This window comes from Chlorocebus sabaeus, chromosome 26, assembly GCF_047675955.1.
Source record: "Chlorocebus sabaeus isolate Y175 chromosome 26, mChlSab1.0.hap1, whole genome shotgun sequence".
Lineage (NCBI taxonomy): Eukaryota > Metazoa > Chordata > Mammalia > Primates > Cercopithecidae > Chlorocebus > Chlorocebus sabaeus.
The window spans coordinates 38682823-38702410 of record NC_132929.1 but is presented as its reverse complement, the minus strand read 5'-3'; the positions used below and the strand labels follow the sequence as shown (position 1 = coordinate 38702410).

The 19588-nt window shown below is 39.9% G+C and overlaps 1 protein-coding gene across 2 annotated transcripts; it reads right to left on the bottom strand.

Moving 5' to 3' along the window:
• Nucleotides 1–200: 200 nt before the first annotated feature.
• LACTB (lactamase beta) lies at nt 201–19386 on the bottom strand. Of its 2 annotated transcripts, XM_008016346.3 has the most exons (6): nt 18964–19386; nt 18490–18556; nt 15009–15199; nt 14372–14708; nt 12396–12561; nt 201–980 (listed from the first exon to the last, which is right to left on the bottom strand). In XM_008016346.3, exons 1-6 carry the CDS (start codon nt 19318–19320, stop codon nt 455–457), a joined length of 1644 nt encoding a protein of 547 aa, XP_008014537.1. In that variant the 5' UTR covers nt 19321–19386; the 3' UTR covers nt 201–454. The 2 variants fall into 2 exon arrangements, with proteins under 2 accessions (XP_008014537.1, XP_008014538.1); XM_008016347.3 differs by lacking the exon at nt 12396–12561 and having other exon boundaries at nt 794–980.
• Between the last annotated feature and the right edge of the window lie 202 nt (nt 19387–19588).

The window sequence follows — 19588 nt, the reverse complement described above, 5'->3', positions numbered from 1 at the left end:
TGTAATCCCAGCTACTTGGGAGGCTGAGGCAGGAGAATCGCTTGAACTCAGGAACCAGAGGTTGTGGTTAGCCAAGATCACGCCACTGCACTCCAGGCTGGGCTACACGGCAAGGGTCCATTTCAAAAAAAAAACCTCAGATATTTGGAGGCTCCTGTTGAATGAGATTTTCCCTGTATTACACACGAAGAAAGTACATATTTTATCAGAATATTTTATTTCAAGAGTTAACACTTTTTTTCAAAAAGTAAAAACAATAGAATTACTTCCCTGAGTATAAAGAACCAATTCTACAATAAAAGACCATTACAAAATTAAGCAATTAGAGGTACATAATTCTCTGCATTCAATTATACTCTATTTCAAATTTATTCTTAAAAATTTCATGTTTTGGAACTTTAATGTTTCAAAAAATCCCCAAAACAACTCATTTTGCACCTGTGGTGTTAAGGTATCAGTCTGATCTGTCTTTATCAAATTCAAGGGCAATCTTCAAAGCGGTACTATTGAGGCCAACGGACTGCATGTTACATATGATAGAAACTATGATTCCTCTTGGGGGAACCTTGTTATTGATAGTCTCCGTATCTAGTTCTTCAGGAAGGACCAGCAGGACACTACTAGCACCCACGGCCCCTCCGGTATGTGAAGCATAATGTCGTTGCTTTCTACAAGAACCATACGTTTGTTTCTTTTCCACCACACCCCACGCCATTGCATATTTACCCTCTTTATCCCAAGACATCTCTGTGTTAGGGACTGGGGTCCACATCATAACCATGGTTTCTGGTTTGAGGTATCCAGGTAAAAGATTTTCATTTGAGTTCTTAAACAGCCCGACTTGGTAACCATAAAGCATTGCATTCCCAAATTTCAGAAGGTCACCCACTGTAGACAGAAATCCACCACCAGCCCATTTATAGGAGTTATCCACGTAAGGTGTGTTGACAAGACGTTTCTTTTTATTGTAAACATAAAATCTAAAAGGAAATAAGAAATGATCATTAAAAATTTAATAATCACTGACTTCACACATGATAGAAAAATGTGTACATGAGACAGATTGTATTTCAATGTAATGATCATACATTCTTAGAAACTATAAACTAACCACTAATTTTCAGTATGATTCAGGTCCTAATGACACACAGATACTAAGTAAGGTAGTCTAATTACCTTTTGAATTAAAGCATAGAAAGTGGTTTTTTTTCTATTGGTATGGCTTGTCCATGCTGAGTGTATCAAACTTTTAATACCTGCAAAAATTAATATAACACATGACATATTTGCCCTGTGCATATGGAGACACTTATCATTTGGTAGATATTCCTTGTCCTTGTGGTTAATGCTAAATCATGCCACAAGTGAATTTTATAACCAACACTGTAAACATCCAAAGCATATTGGGATGTTTAAGAATAAGGTTATTTGTAAGATGACTAGATTTCTTGGATAAAAATACCATATAAGCTGGGTGCAGCGGCCTGTGCCTGTAATCCCAGTGACTTGGGAGGCTGAGGCAGGAGGATCGCTTGAGCTCAGGAGTTTGAGTCCAGCCTGGGCAGCAAAGCAAGACCCTATCTAAAAAAAAAATTCTAAAAATAATACCATAGACATATCGTATATAATGATGCGACATGGTAGCTTCTTGGTGCAGTGGGAAAGGCTGGAGTTGGCAAACCCTAGTTTGAATCCTTTCTTCTTTTTTCAAGATTCTTATACATAACCTAAAAGTACAAGTCATAATATTGGGTGAAGTAGGGCTGGCAGTTAGGAAAGGACTGGCCACAGGTTTGTGTCTGAAGATTTAAAAAAAGAAAAAAAGTCTAAAGGGGATCTTAGCATGGTCTTTAGATAACCAATGACTTGATAGGTGGTTTTCTCATTGTCTCAAAATCAACATGTCTGTCATATTTCTTTCTCTCCATTAAAGCCTTCATTATACAACTTTTAATGACTTTCTTGCCCTAAACTCTCACATCCAGTAAGATGCCAAATCCTATTTATTCAGTCTCTGCTTTGTGTCTTACCCTTCTCCCTTCCTTCCATTCCTATGGCAACTCTCAAATTTTAGGCCCTCATTACTTTCTGTCTCAACTCCTGATTATATTTGTAATTCCAGCCAACCAAGTAAAATTAAATCTAAAAGAAGTTACATAATAGGAACACATTTTTTTTCACTGAGAAATAAATTTCCACTTTTCTTTTGAGACAGAGTCTTGCACTATTGTCTAGGCTGGACTGCAGTGGTACAATCATGGCTAACTATAGCCTCAATCTCCAGGGCTCAAGCAATCTTCCTGCCTCAGCCTCTTGAGTAGCTGGGACCACAGGTGTGTACCACCATACCTGGCTAAGTTTTTCCTTTCTTTTTTTTTTTTTTTGGTAGAGATGAAGTTCTCACTGTTGTCCAGCCTGGTCTCAAACTCCTGGCCTCAAGCAATCTACTCGCCTCTGCCTCCCAAAGTGCTGGAATTACAGGCATGAGCCACTGCGCCCAGCCAATAATCAGCTTTCTGTAACTCCTTTTTTTTGAGACGGAGTCTCGCTCTGTTGACCAGACTGGAGCGTAGTGGTGCAATCTCAGCTTACTGCAACCTCTGCCTCCCAGGCTCAATTGGTTCTCCTGCCTCAGCCTCCCCAGTAGCTAGGATTACACGTGCTGCCACCATGCCCAGCTAATTTTTTTCTGTATATTTACTTATTTATTTATTTTTGAGATGGAGTTTCACTCTTGTCGCCCAGGCTGGAGTGCAGTGGCGCAATCTTGGCTCACTGCAACCTCCGCTTCCTGGGTTCAAGCAATTCTCCTGCCTCAGCCTCCCGAGTAGCTGGGATTACAGGCATGCACCACCATGCCCAGCTAATTTTTTTTTATTTTTGTATTTTTAGTAGAGACGGGGGCTTCATCATGTTGGCCAGGCTGCTCTCGAACTCCAGAACTCAGGTGATCTGCCCGCCTCCACCTCCCAAAGTTCTGGGATTACAGGCATGAGCCACTGTTCCTGGCTGATTTTTTCTTTTTTTTTAAACAGAGTCTCGCTCTTTCGTCCAGGCTGGAGTGCAGTGGCACAATCTTGGCACACTGTGATCTCCACCTCCCGGGTTTAAGCAATTCTCCCTCAGCCTCCCGAGTAGCTGGGATTAAAGGTGCCCAACACCATGCACGGCTTTTTTTTTTTGTATTTTTAGTAGAAACGGGGTTTCCCTATGTTGGTCAGGCTGGTCAGGAACTCCTGATTTCATGTAATCTGCCAGCCTCAGTTTCCCAAAGTGCTAGGATTACAGGCGTGAGCCACCGCGCCCAGCTCTGTAACTTCCTTTTAACAGTAAAGCATTTCAAACCACTTACATTAAGACTGGAAACTAGAATTCCTCAGTTATTCCTCCTTTAAATATTAAAATATGGAGACTTCTAAACTTTAGCATTCTAGTTTTAATAAGCAAATTCTAGATTTTAATCTCTTAGTTCCTTTTCACATAGGACCAATGAGTACATTTTTATGAAAATAATTTTATTCAGCTGAAAGATAAACTTTACTATTTCAAATTCCTAAAACATTTCTGCTTAAAAGAATATAGACGCAAGTTCTTGACTAAGTTGCTGAAACATTTTTGTAACTAACTGATGGGACGATGCCAGATGACAAACAGCTTCTTCATACTTATTTATAAGAATCTCCAGATTCTGCACAAGAATGTTATATAACCACAGAAATCTACATCTACAAACTTATAAACTAAAAATACTTTTTTTCAAGGATGGGGGGACAGGGTCTCACTGTATCACCCAGGCTGGAGTGCAGCGGTGTGATCCTAGGCTCAGGTAATCCCCTACCTCAGCCTCCTGAGTAGCTGGGACTACAGGCACACACAACCTTGTCTGGCTATTTTTTGTATTTTTTGTAGAGACAGGGTTTTGCCATGTTGCTCAGGTTGGTCTTGAACTCCTGGGCTCAAGTGATCCACCTGTCTCCGCCTCCCAAAGTGCTGTGATTACAGGCATGAAACCACTGTGCTCAGCCTTATTTTCAAAATGCTTCTTAAATGTCTTTAGAGACAATATTCATCACTTGGTATGTATTGTTATAAGACGTTTGAAAACCAACAGAATTTCAAATGCATATTATAAAAACAATCCCACTTTAACATTTAGTATTTACATTTGGATTGAACTACTAGTAGAGAGTCTGTCAGCTAAAGGCATGAAAAAGAGCTTGATATGGAACAATTCTTAATTCTAGAAGAGACGTTAGAAATAGAAGGTAAAGGCCATATCCATACTGTCAAAATGCAGCCAAAGTTGAGAGAAGGTGGGATGGTTAATGGGTACAAAGGAAACAGAAATAATTAATAAGATCCAGTGTTTGATAATGTAACATGGTGATGATGGTCAATAATAATTGTACATTTAAAAATAACTAAAAGAGTAGGATTGGATCGTTTGTAACACAAAGGATAAATACTTGAGGGGATGGATAACTCATTTTACACGATGTGATTGGTATGCACTGCACGCCTGTACCAAAACATCTCATGTACACCGTAAGTATATACAGCTGCTCTGTACCCATAAAAATTGATATTAAAAATTTTAAACATTAAAAAATACAGCAAACACTCCAGAAAACATTCATTTTATTTGGTTTTCATCCCATCTAGTTATAAAATTAGAAATTTTTGTTGTAAACACTGTGCCAAACACATAAAAAAAATGGCCAAGTTCTAATAATAAGCTGAGGCATTGACTGAGGATTCCCCATCAACAAATTGAGTGTCTCTCAGTGGCAAGAAGAGTCAATGGGCTCCTTTGTGATGTTCACTTACAGAGTCATTTAGTGGACTTGCCTATACAGAGTATATTTGCTACACAGAATCAATAGTTATGCGCCTAAACAGAATCAATGTTCCCACTGTTCCATTTAAGAAAATCCCAATTTTATTCAAGACAACAACATACCCAGTTAAAAACAATTCTCTTGCCTCCCTTACAGCTAAGTGTGATCTTGTGACTCAAATCTGAGTGAAAGAATTTCAGTGCTATTGTTAGGTGGGATTCTGGTGAGATCCTTTAAACAGGTGACAGACACCGTGTGGTACTATTTTCAACATGTGCATAAACACACAAAGAAATGGTAAAGAGAAATATTTACTCCTGGAAACATAGTAACTCTAAAAAGCCTTAGTCAGGATATTATAAACAGGTTTATGGTTATACCCAACAAGCCAGTAGACTACATAACAAAGCTGGAAACATTTTTTCCCCTGCAAAATGGTACCATAAAACAAATCAATACAAACATATATATTAAGTTTTACTCTAAGGTTTTATTTTTGTCTGTATCTTTGAAAAGATTTCTTTTACTCCCCGAACTCCCCCCGAAAAGCTGGTGCCTTTAAACTCCTTTAAAATAATTACTACAAAAAAGAATCAGAGTTGAGTTTCAAAGGCCCAAATAGATACTGTATCAAATAAAACAAAGCAAATAGACAAAACATTTTCCTAGGTAACAATATTTCCTTCTTTTAGTGCCCTCTTTTATTTCAGCAGCCCATTTTATCTAACTAAAATGAATCAACTACCCTGTAGAACCACTGAGAACTACTACGAATTAAAACGAGACAAAACAAAAAAACCAAACCAAAAGCATCTCAGAGCTGATAGGGACCCTTAACACTAGAGATAGAAACCCATTGCCTTTTTTCAAAGAATAGAAAATAAAATGAGCTAGGCTCACGCCTGTAATCCCAACACTTTGGGAGGCTGAGGAGGAAGGATCATTTGAGGTCAGGAGATCAGCCTGGGAAACACAGCAAGATCTCATCTCTACAAAAAATGTTAAAAATCAGCCAGGTGTGGTGGTGCACATCTGTAGTTCCAGCTACTTGGAAGGCTGATACAGGAGGATCACTTGAGCCAGGGAGTTCAAGGCTGCAGTGAGGTATGATTGTGCTACTGCATTCCTGCCTAGGCAACAGAGTGAGATCTTGTCTCAAAAAAAAAAAAAAGAAAGAAAGAAAAGAAAATGAAATGAACTCACCATCATATGGCAATTTTGATTTTTGCGCAAGTCACAAGTGAATTACTCATCAAGAAAACAGGAAACAATAGCTGCTCTGCACTCTGCACATTCACAGAGCCTTCATTTCTAGCTTAGAAAAGAGGCTCGATGAGTGGACATAATGTCCTTCTCCCCTTTATAGACAGAGCTAGACATCCATTTTCAAATTTTCAAATGTCTAGATCTAAATCACAGTAAGGTCATGCATCTATGCCATCTTTACTAGAGAAACTTTTTTTAGATTCAACTGACAACTTCTGGTATTTGTCTTTTGTTTTTGAGACAAGGTCTCATTCTATCATCAGGTGAGAGTGCAGTGGCACGATCACAGCTCACTGCAGCATCAACTTCCTGGGCTCAGGTGATCCTCCCTGCTCAGCCCTCAAGTAGCTGGGACTACAGGCACATGCCACCATGCCCGGCTAATTTTTTTGTATTGTCTGACAGGGTTTCACCATGTTGCCCAGGCTGGTCTTGAACACCAAGGCTCAAGCAATACACCCCTTTCGACCTCCCAATGGTATTTATCATTTTTCTTGTGCTTTCCAGTAAAATATAATGCTAGATCCAAAAATAATAAACACAAAGAGTCTGAAGTAGTTGAGAACCACAGGCCATTTAAAAAATTAAAATTCATTGCTTGTTGCTAACCTATTTTGGGTCCCCAAGAAATCTCTTTTAGGCCATAGACTGATTTGCAATGCATATTTAATCCTTTTAAATAAGCTGATAATTAAAAAATTATAATTTAAATACAACAGATTGAACAAAACTAGTACGGAGATAGGAACATAAAACTAAAAAAATTTCCAAAAAAAGCCACCATTTCATCTATTTCTTTATAAAGTGCAATTAAACCATTTGTAAAGCATGTACCAATGGAAATATGCAAGGTAAAAGTAATAGTTGATTTGTTAAATGTGCTACCTTTCTAACAAATCAAATAATAAAATGGAAAATAAAACACCATAACTGTAAAATTCCTATTAGTAATTAAGCTTCAAAATTCTATCCCAAAACTCCTTTCACAAATTACTAGTAAAAAATATAATAAAATTTTAGTTTGATATATTCCACTGAATGGCTTTCAAACATTTTTTTTTAACCTCAACCCACAGTGAGGAATACATTTCTCCTTTCGACTGAATGAAAACACACACACACCCACACACACATACACACATCACACCCTTTTAAAACAGAAGTTTTATGGAGCAACACAGCGGCCAGTGGCATAGATAGCTGCTTGTTCACAAAACTGACTCTTCTATTCTTCCTTAGTAATAAAGTAAAGCAAGGCACATGCCTGCTCAGCTAGAAATTACATTTCTCAGTCTCCCTTGTTGCAAAGTTTGACCATATAGCTAAGTTTTTGCCAACAGAAGGTGGACAGAAATGAAGTGTGACACTTGCAAGTCTGGACCTTAAGGCACTGAGTACAAGCTCCATACCCTGTCTCTTTTCAGGAGGCTGGGGCACCTTCAGGGCCATGATTGAGCTTCAGGTGTACAGACAGGGACACCACTGTGGAGAGAGGAGCAGTAAGATGGATGAATCTGGCCTCTTAAAGGCTTGTGGGGAACCAATCAGAACTGTTCACCTTAGGAATGCTGCAAGGAGAATTAAACTTTTGTTTTCCTCACGCCACTGCATTTTGGTGTCTCCTTAATGCAGCAGCCTAGCCTTTATCCCAAAGCTTATATTTTACCTTTACTAACTGCAATGTACGTTATCATACTCTATTCTATTTTGTTCTATTAAAAAAAAGAAATCCTGCTACTCAACCCACTAAACTGATTTTCCAACTCAATAACTGGACATGCAAACCTACAGTTTGAATACCACTATGGTAGGAAGAGAGAGGAGTAAACAGATAAAACTCAGTAAATACAAATACTTAACAAACTGAATTAATTCTGACCATAAATAATCAAGATATAACTCAACTGGCCATTTTGTAAACTTCTGACTCACCCTCCTAACATTTGACACAACTGCCCTTTCATGAGTGTTCTTTGTTCTTTCTGAACAAAGTATTTCTGAAAAGTTATCAAGTATTTGCTTTCCAAATACTTTTTCCTCTAATAATAAAAATCCCAAATTACTTTAAAAGGTCAAACAAATTTTTATTGCATTTGCTAACACTGTGTCTCAAATTTTTCTCTACAAAATAAGCTCAAATGTTTGTAATTTTAAAATTCAATACTTCCATGTGTGATTTTTGAAGTATACCAGTTCAGATAAGAAATCTGTATTTGGTTCACATTATTTTAATCCTGTCTCATCTCAACCGAACATGTAAATTTTTTAGCACTTTTATATAGTCTTGTGCTTGTTTTATTCAATTAACCAAGTAATTAATTTTTAGAGACAGGATCTTGCTTTGTCACTCAGGCTGGAGTGCAGGATATGATCATAGCTTACTGCAGCCTGAAACTCCAGGGCTCAAGTGATTCTCTCCTCCTGATTAACTAGGAACACAGGCGTGCGCTACGACGCCCGCCTCCTTATTTAAATAATTTTTGTAGGGATGGGGTCTCACTCTGTTGCCATGGCTGGTCTCAAACTCCTGGCCTCAAATGATCCTCCTGCCTTGGCCTCTCAAAGTGCTGGGATTACAGGCATGAGCCACACAGCACCTGGCCTGAGTTATTTTAGATTATGTAAATTAAAGTTAAAACTCTAAGTCATAGAAAATGTCTCCATAACAGAAAGCATAAATTAAATTGTAAAATTTGTAAAGGCTAAAAAGCTGACTAAACCCTTTCCTGTTATAGTGGTAAATGAATCAAATATGAAATTATATAAAATCATAGCATTTTTCACTCCTAAGGGTAAAAATTCTAGTTAACTTGTCAAAATCTGTTCTAAAAGCCTCTCCATAAATTATATTAAAGTCTGCTTAAGCAATTCACCTAGGATTTTGTTTGAACACCCAATTCAAATTTACATAAGTAACTTGAACTTGATATTTTATATATAAAAGCTATAGAAGAAAATGGAGAGAAAATGTGGTTTAAATGTTTTAAATCTTAAATCTTACTAAAAGTACCTAAGGATGCCTCACTGTAAAATAGTGTTTACACCCAGATAGTTTTTAAGTATTCAATTACTTTAGTTAGATATTATTTTGTATTTTTATAATATATCAAAAAAAAGTTCTTTGGGACGGGGTCTCCCTCTCTCGCCCAGGCTGTAGTGCAGTGGTGCAGTCACAGCTCCGTGTAGCCTTACCCTCCCAGGCTCAAGTGATCCTCCCAGCTCCGCCTACCAGGTAGTCAGGACTACAGGCACACACTACCATGCCTGGCTAATTTTTTTGTACTTTTGGTAGAGATGGGGTTTTACCATGTTACCCAGGCTAGTCTTGAACTCCTGAGCTCAGATGATACACCCGCTTCAGCCTTCCAAAGTGCTGGGATTACAGGTGTGAGACACCTCGCCCCACCCCCAGAATCTTAACTACCCTTATTAATGGCATGTAGGAGAGGTCTACATAATCCAAATAAGAAGAGCATTTTAATGTTCACTATCATCACACATAAAATCAAGCAGAAAATCATTCATTTAAAAATATATACACATACATAAGAAAGAACAAAATCATGTCCTTTGCAGCAACACAGATGTAGCTAGAGGCCATTATCCTAAGTGAATTAATGTAGAAACAGAAAATCAAATACCACATGTTCTCACTTATAAGTAGGAGCTAAACACTGGGTACACGTGAACATAAAGATGGAAACAAGAGACACCAAGGACTCCAAAAAGGGGGACGCAGGGAGGGAGGAGGGCAAGGGTTGAAAAACTACCTATTAGATACTAAGTTCATAAGTTCATTATTTGGGTGACAGGTCCAAACCTCAGCATTATACAATATAGCCATGTAACAAACCTGCACATGTACACCCTGAATCTAAAATAATAATTACAAAAAGGAGGGGATTACCATGTTAGCTACATATCTAAAGGGCGGTGTGGCCCCACTGATAACTATGTTACATAATCATATTCTTTTTTTTGTTGGGGTGGGGAGTGCGACAGAGTCTTGCTCTGTTACCCAGACTAGAGTATAGAAGGGTGACCTCCGCTCACTACAACTTCTACCTTCTGGGCTCAAACAATCCTCCCACCTCAGCCTCCCGAGTAACTGGGACGACAGGCATGCACCACCATGCCTGGCTAATTTTTGTATTTTTTGTGGAGATGGGGTCTCACTACGTTGCCCCAGCTAGTCTCAACCTCTTGGGCTCAAGCAATCCTCCTGCCTTGGCCTCCCAAAGTGCTGGGATTACAGGTGTGAGCCACTGTGCCTGTTCATAACATGTATTCCTTTTGAAAGAAAATTTATGTACTTAATTGATTTATTTGCTGGATGTTGGTCTTTAAGCTCCTGGAGGGCAGGAGCTATGTCAGGTTAGCTCTACTATGTGGTACAGTATGTGGCATGTAGTATTTGCTCAATAAATATTTACAAATGTATGGCAAAACAAAACAAAAACTACACATATAGGTACGCAATCTAATAACCATTTACTGTTACAGTTTTAATATTTCATATACTATTTTAAAAGCAATATATTAAATAATGACAGTGACAGATTATAACTCACTGACTAAACTAAGAATCCATGAATGCATACTGGTATGAATAAATAAATAAGAGAGAAGTGAAAGCACTTTTTTTTCCTGAGATAGAGTCTCACTGTCACCCAGGCTGCAGTGCAGTGGCATGATCTTGGCTCACTGCAACCTCTGCCTCCAGGGTTCAAGAGATTCTCCTGCCTCAGACTCCCAAGTAGCTGAGATTACAGGTGCCTGCCACCACACCTGGCTGATTTTTTGTATTTTCAGTAGAGACGGGGTTTCGCCATGTTGGCCAGGCTGGTCTCAAACCTGGCCTCAAGTGATCCGCCCGCCTCAGCCTCCCAAAGTGCTGGGATTACAGGCGTGAGCCACCGCCCCCAGCCTGCACCTTCTTATAATAGAATGCCAGCTAATAAATATAGAATGGATGATGGAATTCGAAAATCACCATTTGACAACCATCACTGTAATAACTGATTCAGTCATGAATCATCGATAGATGCTAAAACTAGTAGAAAGTTTGATGAGAAACAGGATTTCTACATCATCTTAAATTATCTCCTCCAAATATACTTGTTAATTATAAGGTAAAAATAGTAACTTTACAAAAACCTGACAGGCACCACCTCAAAAAGTGATTAAAATACCATCAGCAATAATGGGACAAATTGATGTCATGTGACTTCTGATAGATATGACAAGTAAAGGCAATGTGAGATCATGGATTAGATCCTAGACCAGAAAAAAAGTTTTTCTGCTCTTTTGCTATAAAGGACATTATTGGAACAACTGGCAAAATTTGAGTAAGGCCTGTAGATTTGATAAAAGCATTGTATCTATGTTAATTTCCCAAATGTCCTTGGTTTTTTGTTTGTTTGTTTTCCTTTTTTGAGATGGAGTCTCACTCTGTTACTCAGCCTGAAGTGCAATGGCACGATCTCGCTTATTGCAACCTCCGCCTCCTGGGTTCAAGAGAGTCTCCTGCCTCAGTCTCCCACGTGGCTGGGATTATAGGCACCCGCCACCATGCCTGACTAATTTTTGCATTTTTAGTAGAGATAGGGTTGGTTTCACCACATTGGCCAGGCTAGTCTCGAACTCCTGACCTCAGGTGATCCACCCACCTCAGCCTTCCAAAGTGTTGGGATAACAGGCGTGAGCCACCGCGCCCGGCCCCGAATGTCCTTGATTTTAGAAAATACACATTTAAATATTTATAGGTAAAGGGGTATCACGTCTACAACTTATTTCCAAATGGTTCAGAAATAAACACGTGTAAACAGAAAGGTAATGCAAATGCGGTAAACTAACATTAAGGGAATCTGAGTAAAGGGGATATGTGAATTCTTTGTATTACTCTTGCAACTCTTCTGTAAGTATAAACTTATTTCAAAACAGTATGAAAACCATTAAAAACTAATAACACGTAAACAAAGCATTCGTTAAAACATAAGAAAAGGAATGGTTAAAGAGCAAATTACAGATGCTCAGGGTGGGTGCAATTTTGGTTTCATTAGTCACGTTTGAATTATTAATATTATTGCTGTCTTTCATCAAAGGGTCTTAGTGTACTTTATAAACATGTTTTACTTCCTTCACTCTACAGATGGGAAAACAGACATGTAGAAAAGCTCCGAAAATGTGGCAAGTTGATTTTGGAATGGAAACAAAGAAAATGTGACTTTTAATTAATACCATAGTGTTAAGATGTGATACAGCTAGACACAGCAGAAGGTATTCATTTACCTTGCTCTATTGTAAATCACTGGCTCATTTTCTTCCTGCACAGTTGTCAGCATATCCAAGTCTTGGAATATTTTCTGCATATAGTCCAAATATTTATAGCCTGAAGCTCTCTCTACTATGGCTGCCAGTAGGGTATAGCCAAAAGTTGAATACAAAAACTGACTACCTTGAGACATCATTGCAAGGAGGAAAAAAACAAAATGCTTGATTATTATTCAAAACTACATAAAATATATTCCCACTGAAAATTAGCATACCTTTAAAACAGGAATATTTTACTGCAGCATTTAGAAAAAGAACACAGGACAAACACATCAACAAATTGAATTAACTTTGCAATTGTCCTTATTCCAAGTCCTTAACACAAGAATAAAATTATGATCAGCACACTTAACCTTTCACATAAATCTGCTCCTTTCTCTGATAATAAAGTAAGCAAATAAATCCTACCTCAAAACAAAACAAAAATCTTTCAAAGTGACACCAAAACAGGAAGAGGAAGAAAAGCAAAGCAAATTTGATTTCTTGAGTCAACTTTGTTCTTAATCTACCTCCACTCATTGTTTAGGGCATAAATGGGCAAACATGTTCTTATTTTAATACAATATATGGGTCAGGAGCAGTGGCTCACTCCTGTATCCTAGTATTTCAGGAGGCCAAGAGGGGAGGATCACCTGAGGTCAGGAGTTCGAGACCAGCCTGGCCAACACGGTGGACCCTTGTCTCTACTAAAATACAAAAATTAGCCAGGTGTGGTGGCAGGCACCTGTAATCTCAGCTACTCAGGAGGCTGAAGAAGGAAAATCGCTTAAACGCAGGAGACGGAGGTTGCAGTGAGCTGAGATTGTGCCACTGCACTCCAGCCTGGGCGACAGAGCCAGACTCCATCTCAAATAAAAATAAATAAATAAATAAAATAAAATAAAATAAAATGTAGGCACACTAACCTTGTTTCAAATACATATTTAAATTTAAATACATATTCAAATATATATAGTATTTCAAATAAATAACTTTATATCATTTTGGGTTCTGGACAAACTCAAACTGGTTTGAGACAGGGTCTTGCTCTTGCTGTTGCCCAGGCTAGAGTAAAGTGGTATGATCATAACTCACTGCAACCTTGAACTCCTGGGCTCAGGGATCCTCCTGCCTCAGCCTCCTGAGTAGCTGGGACTACTTACAGGCGCAGGCCACTGAACCTGGTTATTTAAAAAACTTTTTTTGTAGAGACAGGGCCTTGCTTTGTTGCCCAGACTAGTCTTAAACTCCTGGGCTCAAGCAATCCTCCCACCTTTGCCTCCCTAAGTGTTGGGATTACAGGCGTGAGCCAACTGTGCCCAGCATGGAACTTCATTTTTAAGATAAAATCCAAAATTATATTTTATTTGCTCTTATTAGTTATATTTATATAATATCTATTCAACTAAAAGCTTTTAAAATGAAAATAGAATATAAGTATATAATTTATACTATGGTAAATTTAGATTTTAAGTAGCTTCAATAGGCACCAAATCAAAAAATAAAACAAAGATAATTATTTGTATAGATCAGTTTTTTGGGAAAAATTATTGATGAACGCTCATTTCTTTAAGAAATAAAGGCACAAAATAAGCTGAGCAATTTAAATTCTAACCAAGTACTAAAATATCAGCAATACCTTAACATGTCTATTTTGGTCCAGGTTGTATTTAGAGAACTATTATTCCAATATTTCTCCATAAGTTTGCATGAACATCTTGATACTGAGAATCCTCTAAATGACTGGGTAGTCTCCAATGAGGCAAAATTTAAACAACGAGCTGCCTGGATGCTAGGCTTTGTTAGAAACTACAGATAAAAACACAAGCACCAGACTAGCCCATATCACAAACATTAGCCTCACTGAATGCACTTGGGATGGTATCATTTTGGATTTCCTGAAAATTAACATTTCAGTAATGATGATTTTGTTAAGAGAAGGGATGAACACTCACCAGGCTTAAAGAACAAAGGATCATTTTTAAATAATCTTAGGGATTCAATTGAATTTTCAAACTTTTCTCTCAAATATAATTCGCCTTGTTCAAAATCATTCTTTTTCTTGCCAGGTTTTGAATTCCGGCATTTGGCTTCATTCTCCTGCTCTGTTTTAAATTTAGTAAAATCATTCTTTTCATTACTTTTGCCTTCTTTTTCTTGCTCAAATGCAACAGTCTCTTTCATCATCTTCAAGGCTTTATAAGCTTTCTCTTCTTTCACCTTTTTTATGTCCTTTTCATAATGACGAATTCCACTTAAATGGGAAATTAGTAATCTTGTTGTGACAGAAACCTAATTGTAAAAACACGAAAATTCAATTACAGTATTAACCCGAAAAACAGAAAGTTAGTTACCTTGGAATAATGTCTCAGTAATATTTTCCATTTTGAACTGCTGCTGGGAAAATGTCATGTACAAATCCTTAGCCTCAAATTTCAAAAAAATACCTACCTGATTATCATCTTGATGGAAAAAACCTAATACATTAACAATAACTAAAAAGCCAAAGAATCCTATGAAACATTTTAAATATAAATTCTAGCATAAACCATTTAACATGCCATTAGTAAAATGAACTGTGAGTTTCACTACCTTTTCACCTTCATATTCTTTTTCTGGGAATTCGGGAACATAATGTTGTACTGGAATATCAAGATCCAGTTTCCCTGCTTCCCACAATTTGGCAAGAGCAACCATGGTGAGACTTTTGCTGATGCTGGCAATTCGCATAACTGTCTCTGGCTTACATGGTACACGGTTCTCAACATCAGCATAACCTAAACCTTTGGAGGAAAAAAGTAAAAAGTCACTATTAAAGGCTTCATGGTCAAACAAGTCTTCAAAAACTGAAATAATACTATCTTTAAACATGCTGTGTTTATCTAAAAGAAAAGATACTCCACTTTTATAAGTTACTTAACACTGGACATGTAAAGGATTAAAATCTTAGTATACTGGTAAGTCTAACAATTTAACCTTATAACTAAAGTGAAATTGTACCGTTTGCAATAGCAATTTTCTATGACTTAGATACAAATTTTTCTTAGCTTATCTAAACAACTGAGTTATTCCATATTTTAAATAAATTATTATTTAAAGAAAACATCATTATTCTTCTTCAGATTATATTTCTTTTTAACTTTTGAGTAAATTTCCACCAAATTCCTTGAAACAGCCACTCAATAAAAGTAAGTGTGGGCCGGGCGCAGTGGCTCATGCCTATAATCCCAGCACTTTGGGTGGCCGAGGCGAGCAGATCGCCTGAGACTGGGAGTTCGAGACCAGCCTGGCCAACATGGTAAAACCCCATCTCTACTAAAAATACAAAAATTAGCTGGGCGTGGTGGCGTACGCTTGTAATCCCAGCTACTCAGGAGGCTGAGGCAGGAGAATCGCCTGAACCTGGGAGGCGGAGGTTGCGGTAAGCTGAGATCATGCCATTGCACTCCAGCCAGGGAGACAGAGTGAAACCCTGTCTCAAAAAAAAAGTGTGAAAAGATGTCCCGCAAACCAAATCTAGCTAACCATCAATTTAATTTGGCTGCAAACCAGAAGAAAAATTATGTACTAACTTAAAGCTTTTTCTAGAAAAAATTTTAAATTTGGTTTCCATGTTCTCACAGGTTGCAAGTGTGTAAATCTAACCAAGAAAGAGAAAGTGCCTGTAATCCCAGCACTTTGGGAGGCGGAGGCAGGTGGATCACCTGAGCTCAGGAGTTCGAGACTAGCCTGAGCAACATGGCAGAAACCGCATTTCTACAAAATATACAGAAAAGGGCAGGGCAGGGCAGAGCAGAAAAAAGCCTGGGGTGGTAGAGAGAGGAAGGAAGGAAGGAAGGAAGGGAGGGAGGGAGGGAGGGAGGGAGGGGGGCAGGTGGGAAGGAAGGAAGGAAGGAAGGAAGGAAGGAAGGAAGGAAGGAAAAAAGCCTGGCGTGGTGGAGTACACCTGTAGTCTCAGCTACTCGGGAGACTGAGATGGGAGAATCATCTGAGCCCAGGAGTTTGAGACTGCAGTAAGCCAAGATCACACCACTGCATGCCAGCTGGGCAAAAAAGTAAGAGACCCTGTCCAAAAAATAAATAAATAAATAAAAGACAGAAAACCAAGATCTGAAAATAAATAAAAGGAATACAATGACTATAAAATTGTATAATTGTAAATATCTAAAAAATATTTGCATAAAGTCCATAAAGCTGACATTTATGTAATTTTTGATTACGAGATTTATCATAAATTAGGTATAATGATCAGAGTATACTTATACTTGAAGGAAGAATCATTTTCCTTTTTTAAAAAATTTTAAGCCAGGCGCCGAGGCTCATGCCTGTAATCCCAGCACTTTGGGATGCTGAGGCAGGCGGATCACCTGAGGTCGGGAGTTCGAGACCAGCCTGACCAACATGGAGAAACCCCGTCTCTAATTTTTGTAAAAATACAAAAATTAGCCAGGTGTGGTGGTGCATGCCTGTAATCCCAGCTACTTGGGAGGACGAGGCAGGAGAATTGTTTGAACCTGGGAGGCGGAGGTTGTGGTGAGCTGAGATTGCACCATTGCACTCCAGCCTGGGCAACTAGTGAAACTCCAAAAAAAAAAAAAAAAAATTAATCATACAATAAAATTTTTTTTTTATAGAGACACAGGTGTCACTATGGTGCCTGAGCTCGTCTCAAACTTCTGGCCTTCAGCGATCCTTCCTCCCCGGCCTCCCTAAGCACTGGGATTACAGGCGTGCACCACGTCGACTGGCTCATTTTTCTTCAAATTCAAACCCCTACTGCTTCCATCAACTTACTGCCTTTAAATGGCATATGAAACTTTTTTTTTTGAGACAGAGTCTCGCTGTTGCCCAGGCTGGAGTGCAGTGACACGATCACGGCTCACTGCAAACCTCCACCTCCCAAGGTCAAGCGATTCTTGTGCCCCAGCCTCCCGAGTAGCTGAGATTACAGGCACACACTAGCATGCCTGGCTAATTTTTTGTGTTTTTAGTAGCGACGGGGTTTTGCGACGTTGCCCAGGCTGCTCTCAAACTCCTAAGCTCAGGTAATCCACCTGCCTCTGCCTTTCAAAGTATTAGGATTACAGGCGTGAGCCACTGCACCCGGCCTGAAACATCATTTTCTAAAAGTACAACTCCTAGAAACCTAGGATGACCAATTAGATCAATTTCTGTGCAATAGAGAAGTTATGAAAAATAATTCCTTGATAAAAGTATCATAAAATGAATAGAAATCCCTCTCCCTAAGTTTCTTGCCTTTTGTTTGAAAAAAATAGTTGACATCTCTGCCTGGTAAAAAGTCTAAGAAAGTAGACTGAAAAGTCATTAAAGACAAGGAATAGTGTATAACCCCAGTACTTAGTACTCTGCCTTTTACAGAAGAGAGGACTCAACAAATTGTTAACTTAATTAAAAAACAAAAATTCACAAATTCTGAGTTTTATCTACCCATAAATGTTACCTACAAGTACTCAGTTAATGGATTGTTCTACACAGTAGTCACCCCTTATCTGTGGTTTCGCTTTCCTCAGTTTTAGTTATCCATGGTCCGAAACTATTAAATGGAAAATTCCAGAAATAAACAATTCTTAAGTTTTAAATTGCATGCCACTCAGAGTATTGTTGTGACTGTTCTATTTTATTATTATTGTTAACCTCTTACTATGACTGATTTATAAATTAAACTTTATCTTAGGTATATATATGTAAGAGAAAATATAGAATATACAGGGTTCAATACCATCCACGTTTTCAGGCATCCACTGAGGGTCTTGGAATATATAAGGATAAGGAGGGACTACTGTACACAACTTTCAGACCAATAAATCCAGTCCTAAGAGAAAAGTGGGAGTGGATAGAAGCAAGCCATCTTTATGACTCCAATTTATTAGTCACATTTTAAGCCTTACTGTGATTTAAAGACACCTGATTCTTTATTATGTTAGATGTTTTCTCCACAATATGCATCGTTTTAAGTAAATGCAATAGCATTTCATGGGATCCACTCTAACCAGTAAAACAATATTTTATTTACCAACTGGCACAGAACAAAACAACAATTTTCTGAACCCACCTTCTGACCAGACTTCTTTTCCATCTACAGAAACTCCAACCACTATGCCCGGTGCTCCCACCTCATCCTAAGACCGAAGGGAAAGAACTGACAGTTAGAGGTCTGCTGAAAAAAGCCCAGATCACTCCTCTAAGACCTTCCAAGGCCCCGCCCCCAGAGCATGGGCCCCGCCCCCTCCAGCCGGGCCCCGCCCACCGCGTCCCAGGCCATGCTCACTCACTCACCGCTAGGGATGTTCCTGTCCGCCTCCTAGGGGGAAGGGGCGGTCCCCGAGACAGGCGGTGACCTCCGCCCAGATTTGGGGAACCCCCAAGAGCGTCTGACCATGGCTCGGCGGTGGGGAAATGGGAAGTCTTTCTCGGAAGCCGATCGCGGGCACCCCGCCGCCCCGGGTGGGGTCCACTCAGCCCCTGACAGCACCGCCGAGAGGGGTGGGTCCCCGGCCGCCTACGTCCCCCGCCCCAGTGGCCGCACCTTGATCCTGTGCAGCAGGTCGCGACTGCTCTCGATGGCTCTGGCGAAGCCCCTGGAGTGGGGCGGCGCTGGGGTCTGCGGAGACCACGGGGCGAGGGACTGCGCCTGTGGCGGCTCGGCCAGAGGCGACGCCTCAGGGTCGGGGGCCGCGGGGGACTGCGCCGGGGCCGCGCCCCTCAGCCCACCCGCCAGCTTCACCCCGAGCGCCAGCCCCAGCCCCAGCCCGAGGCCCCCGACCCAGCCGTGGCCGAGCGGCGGCAGCCCGGCGCGCTGATGGACCCCGCGTCGTCCGCAGCTCGAGGCCAAGCCCCCGGGGGCGGCAGCCCGGACAGTCACTGCTGACAGGAGCCGGTACATGGCGTCTCTGTACAGCCGGCCGCCACCGAACTCACTCAGACCCGGCCGGCCGCGGCTCGGGGCGGAGGGAAGGACAGGGGGCGGGACGGGGGCGGGGACCGCGGTCAGACCCTAGCAGTCGACGCCTGACGACCCGAGCGCCGATCGCATCGAGCCCTTCCTCATTTGCCTTTTCTTGTCTCTTCGTTGTTTTTCCTATCTTTCTGTCTCTCTTTCCTTTTTTTTCCTTTGCTTACCCTCAGATCAAGCGTCACCTCCAAGAAGACTT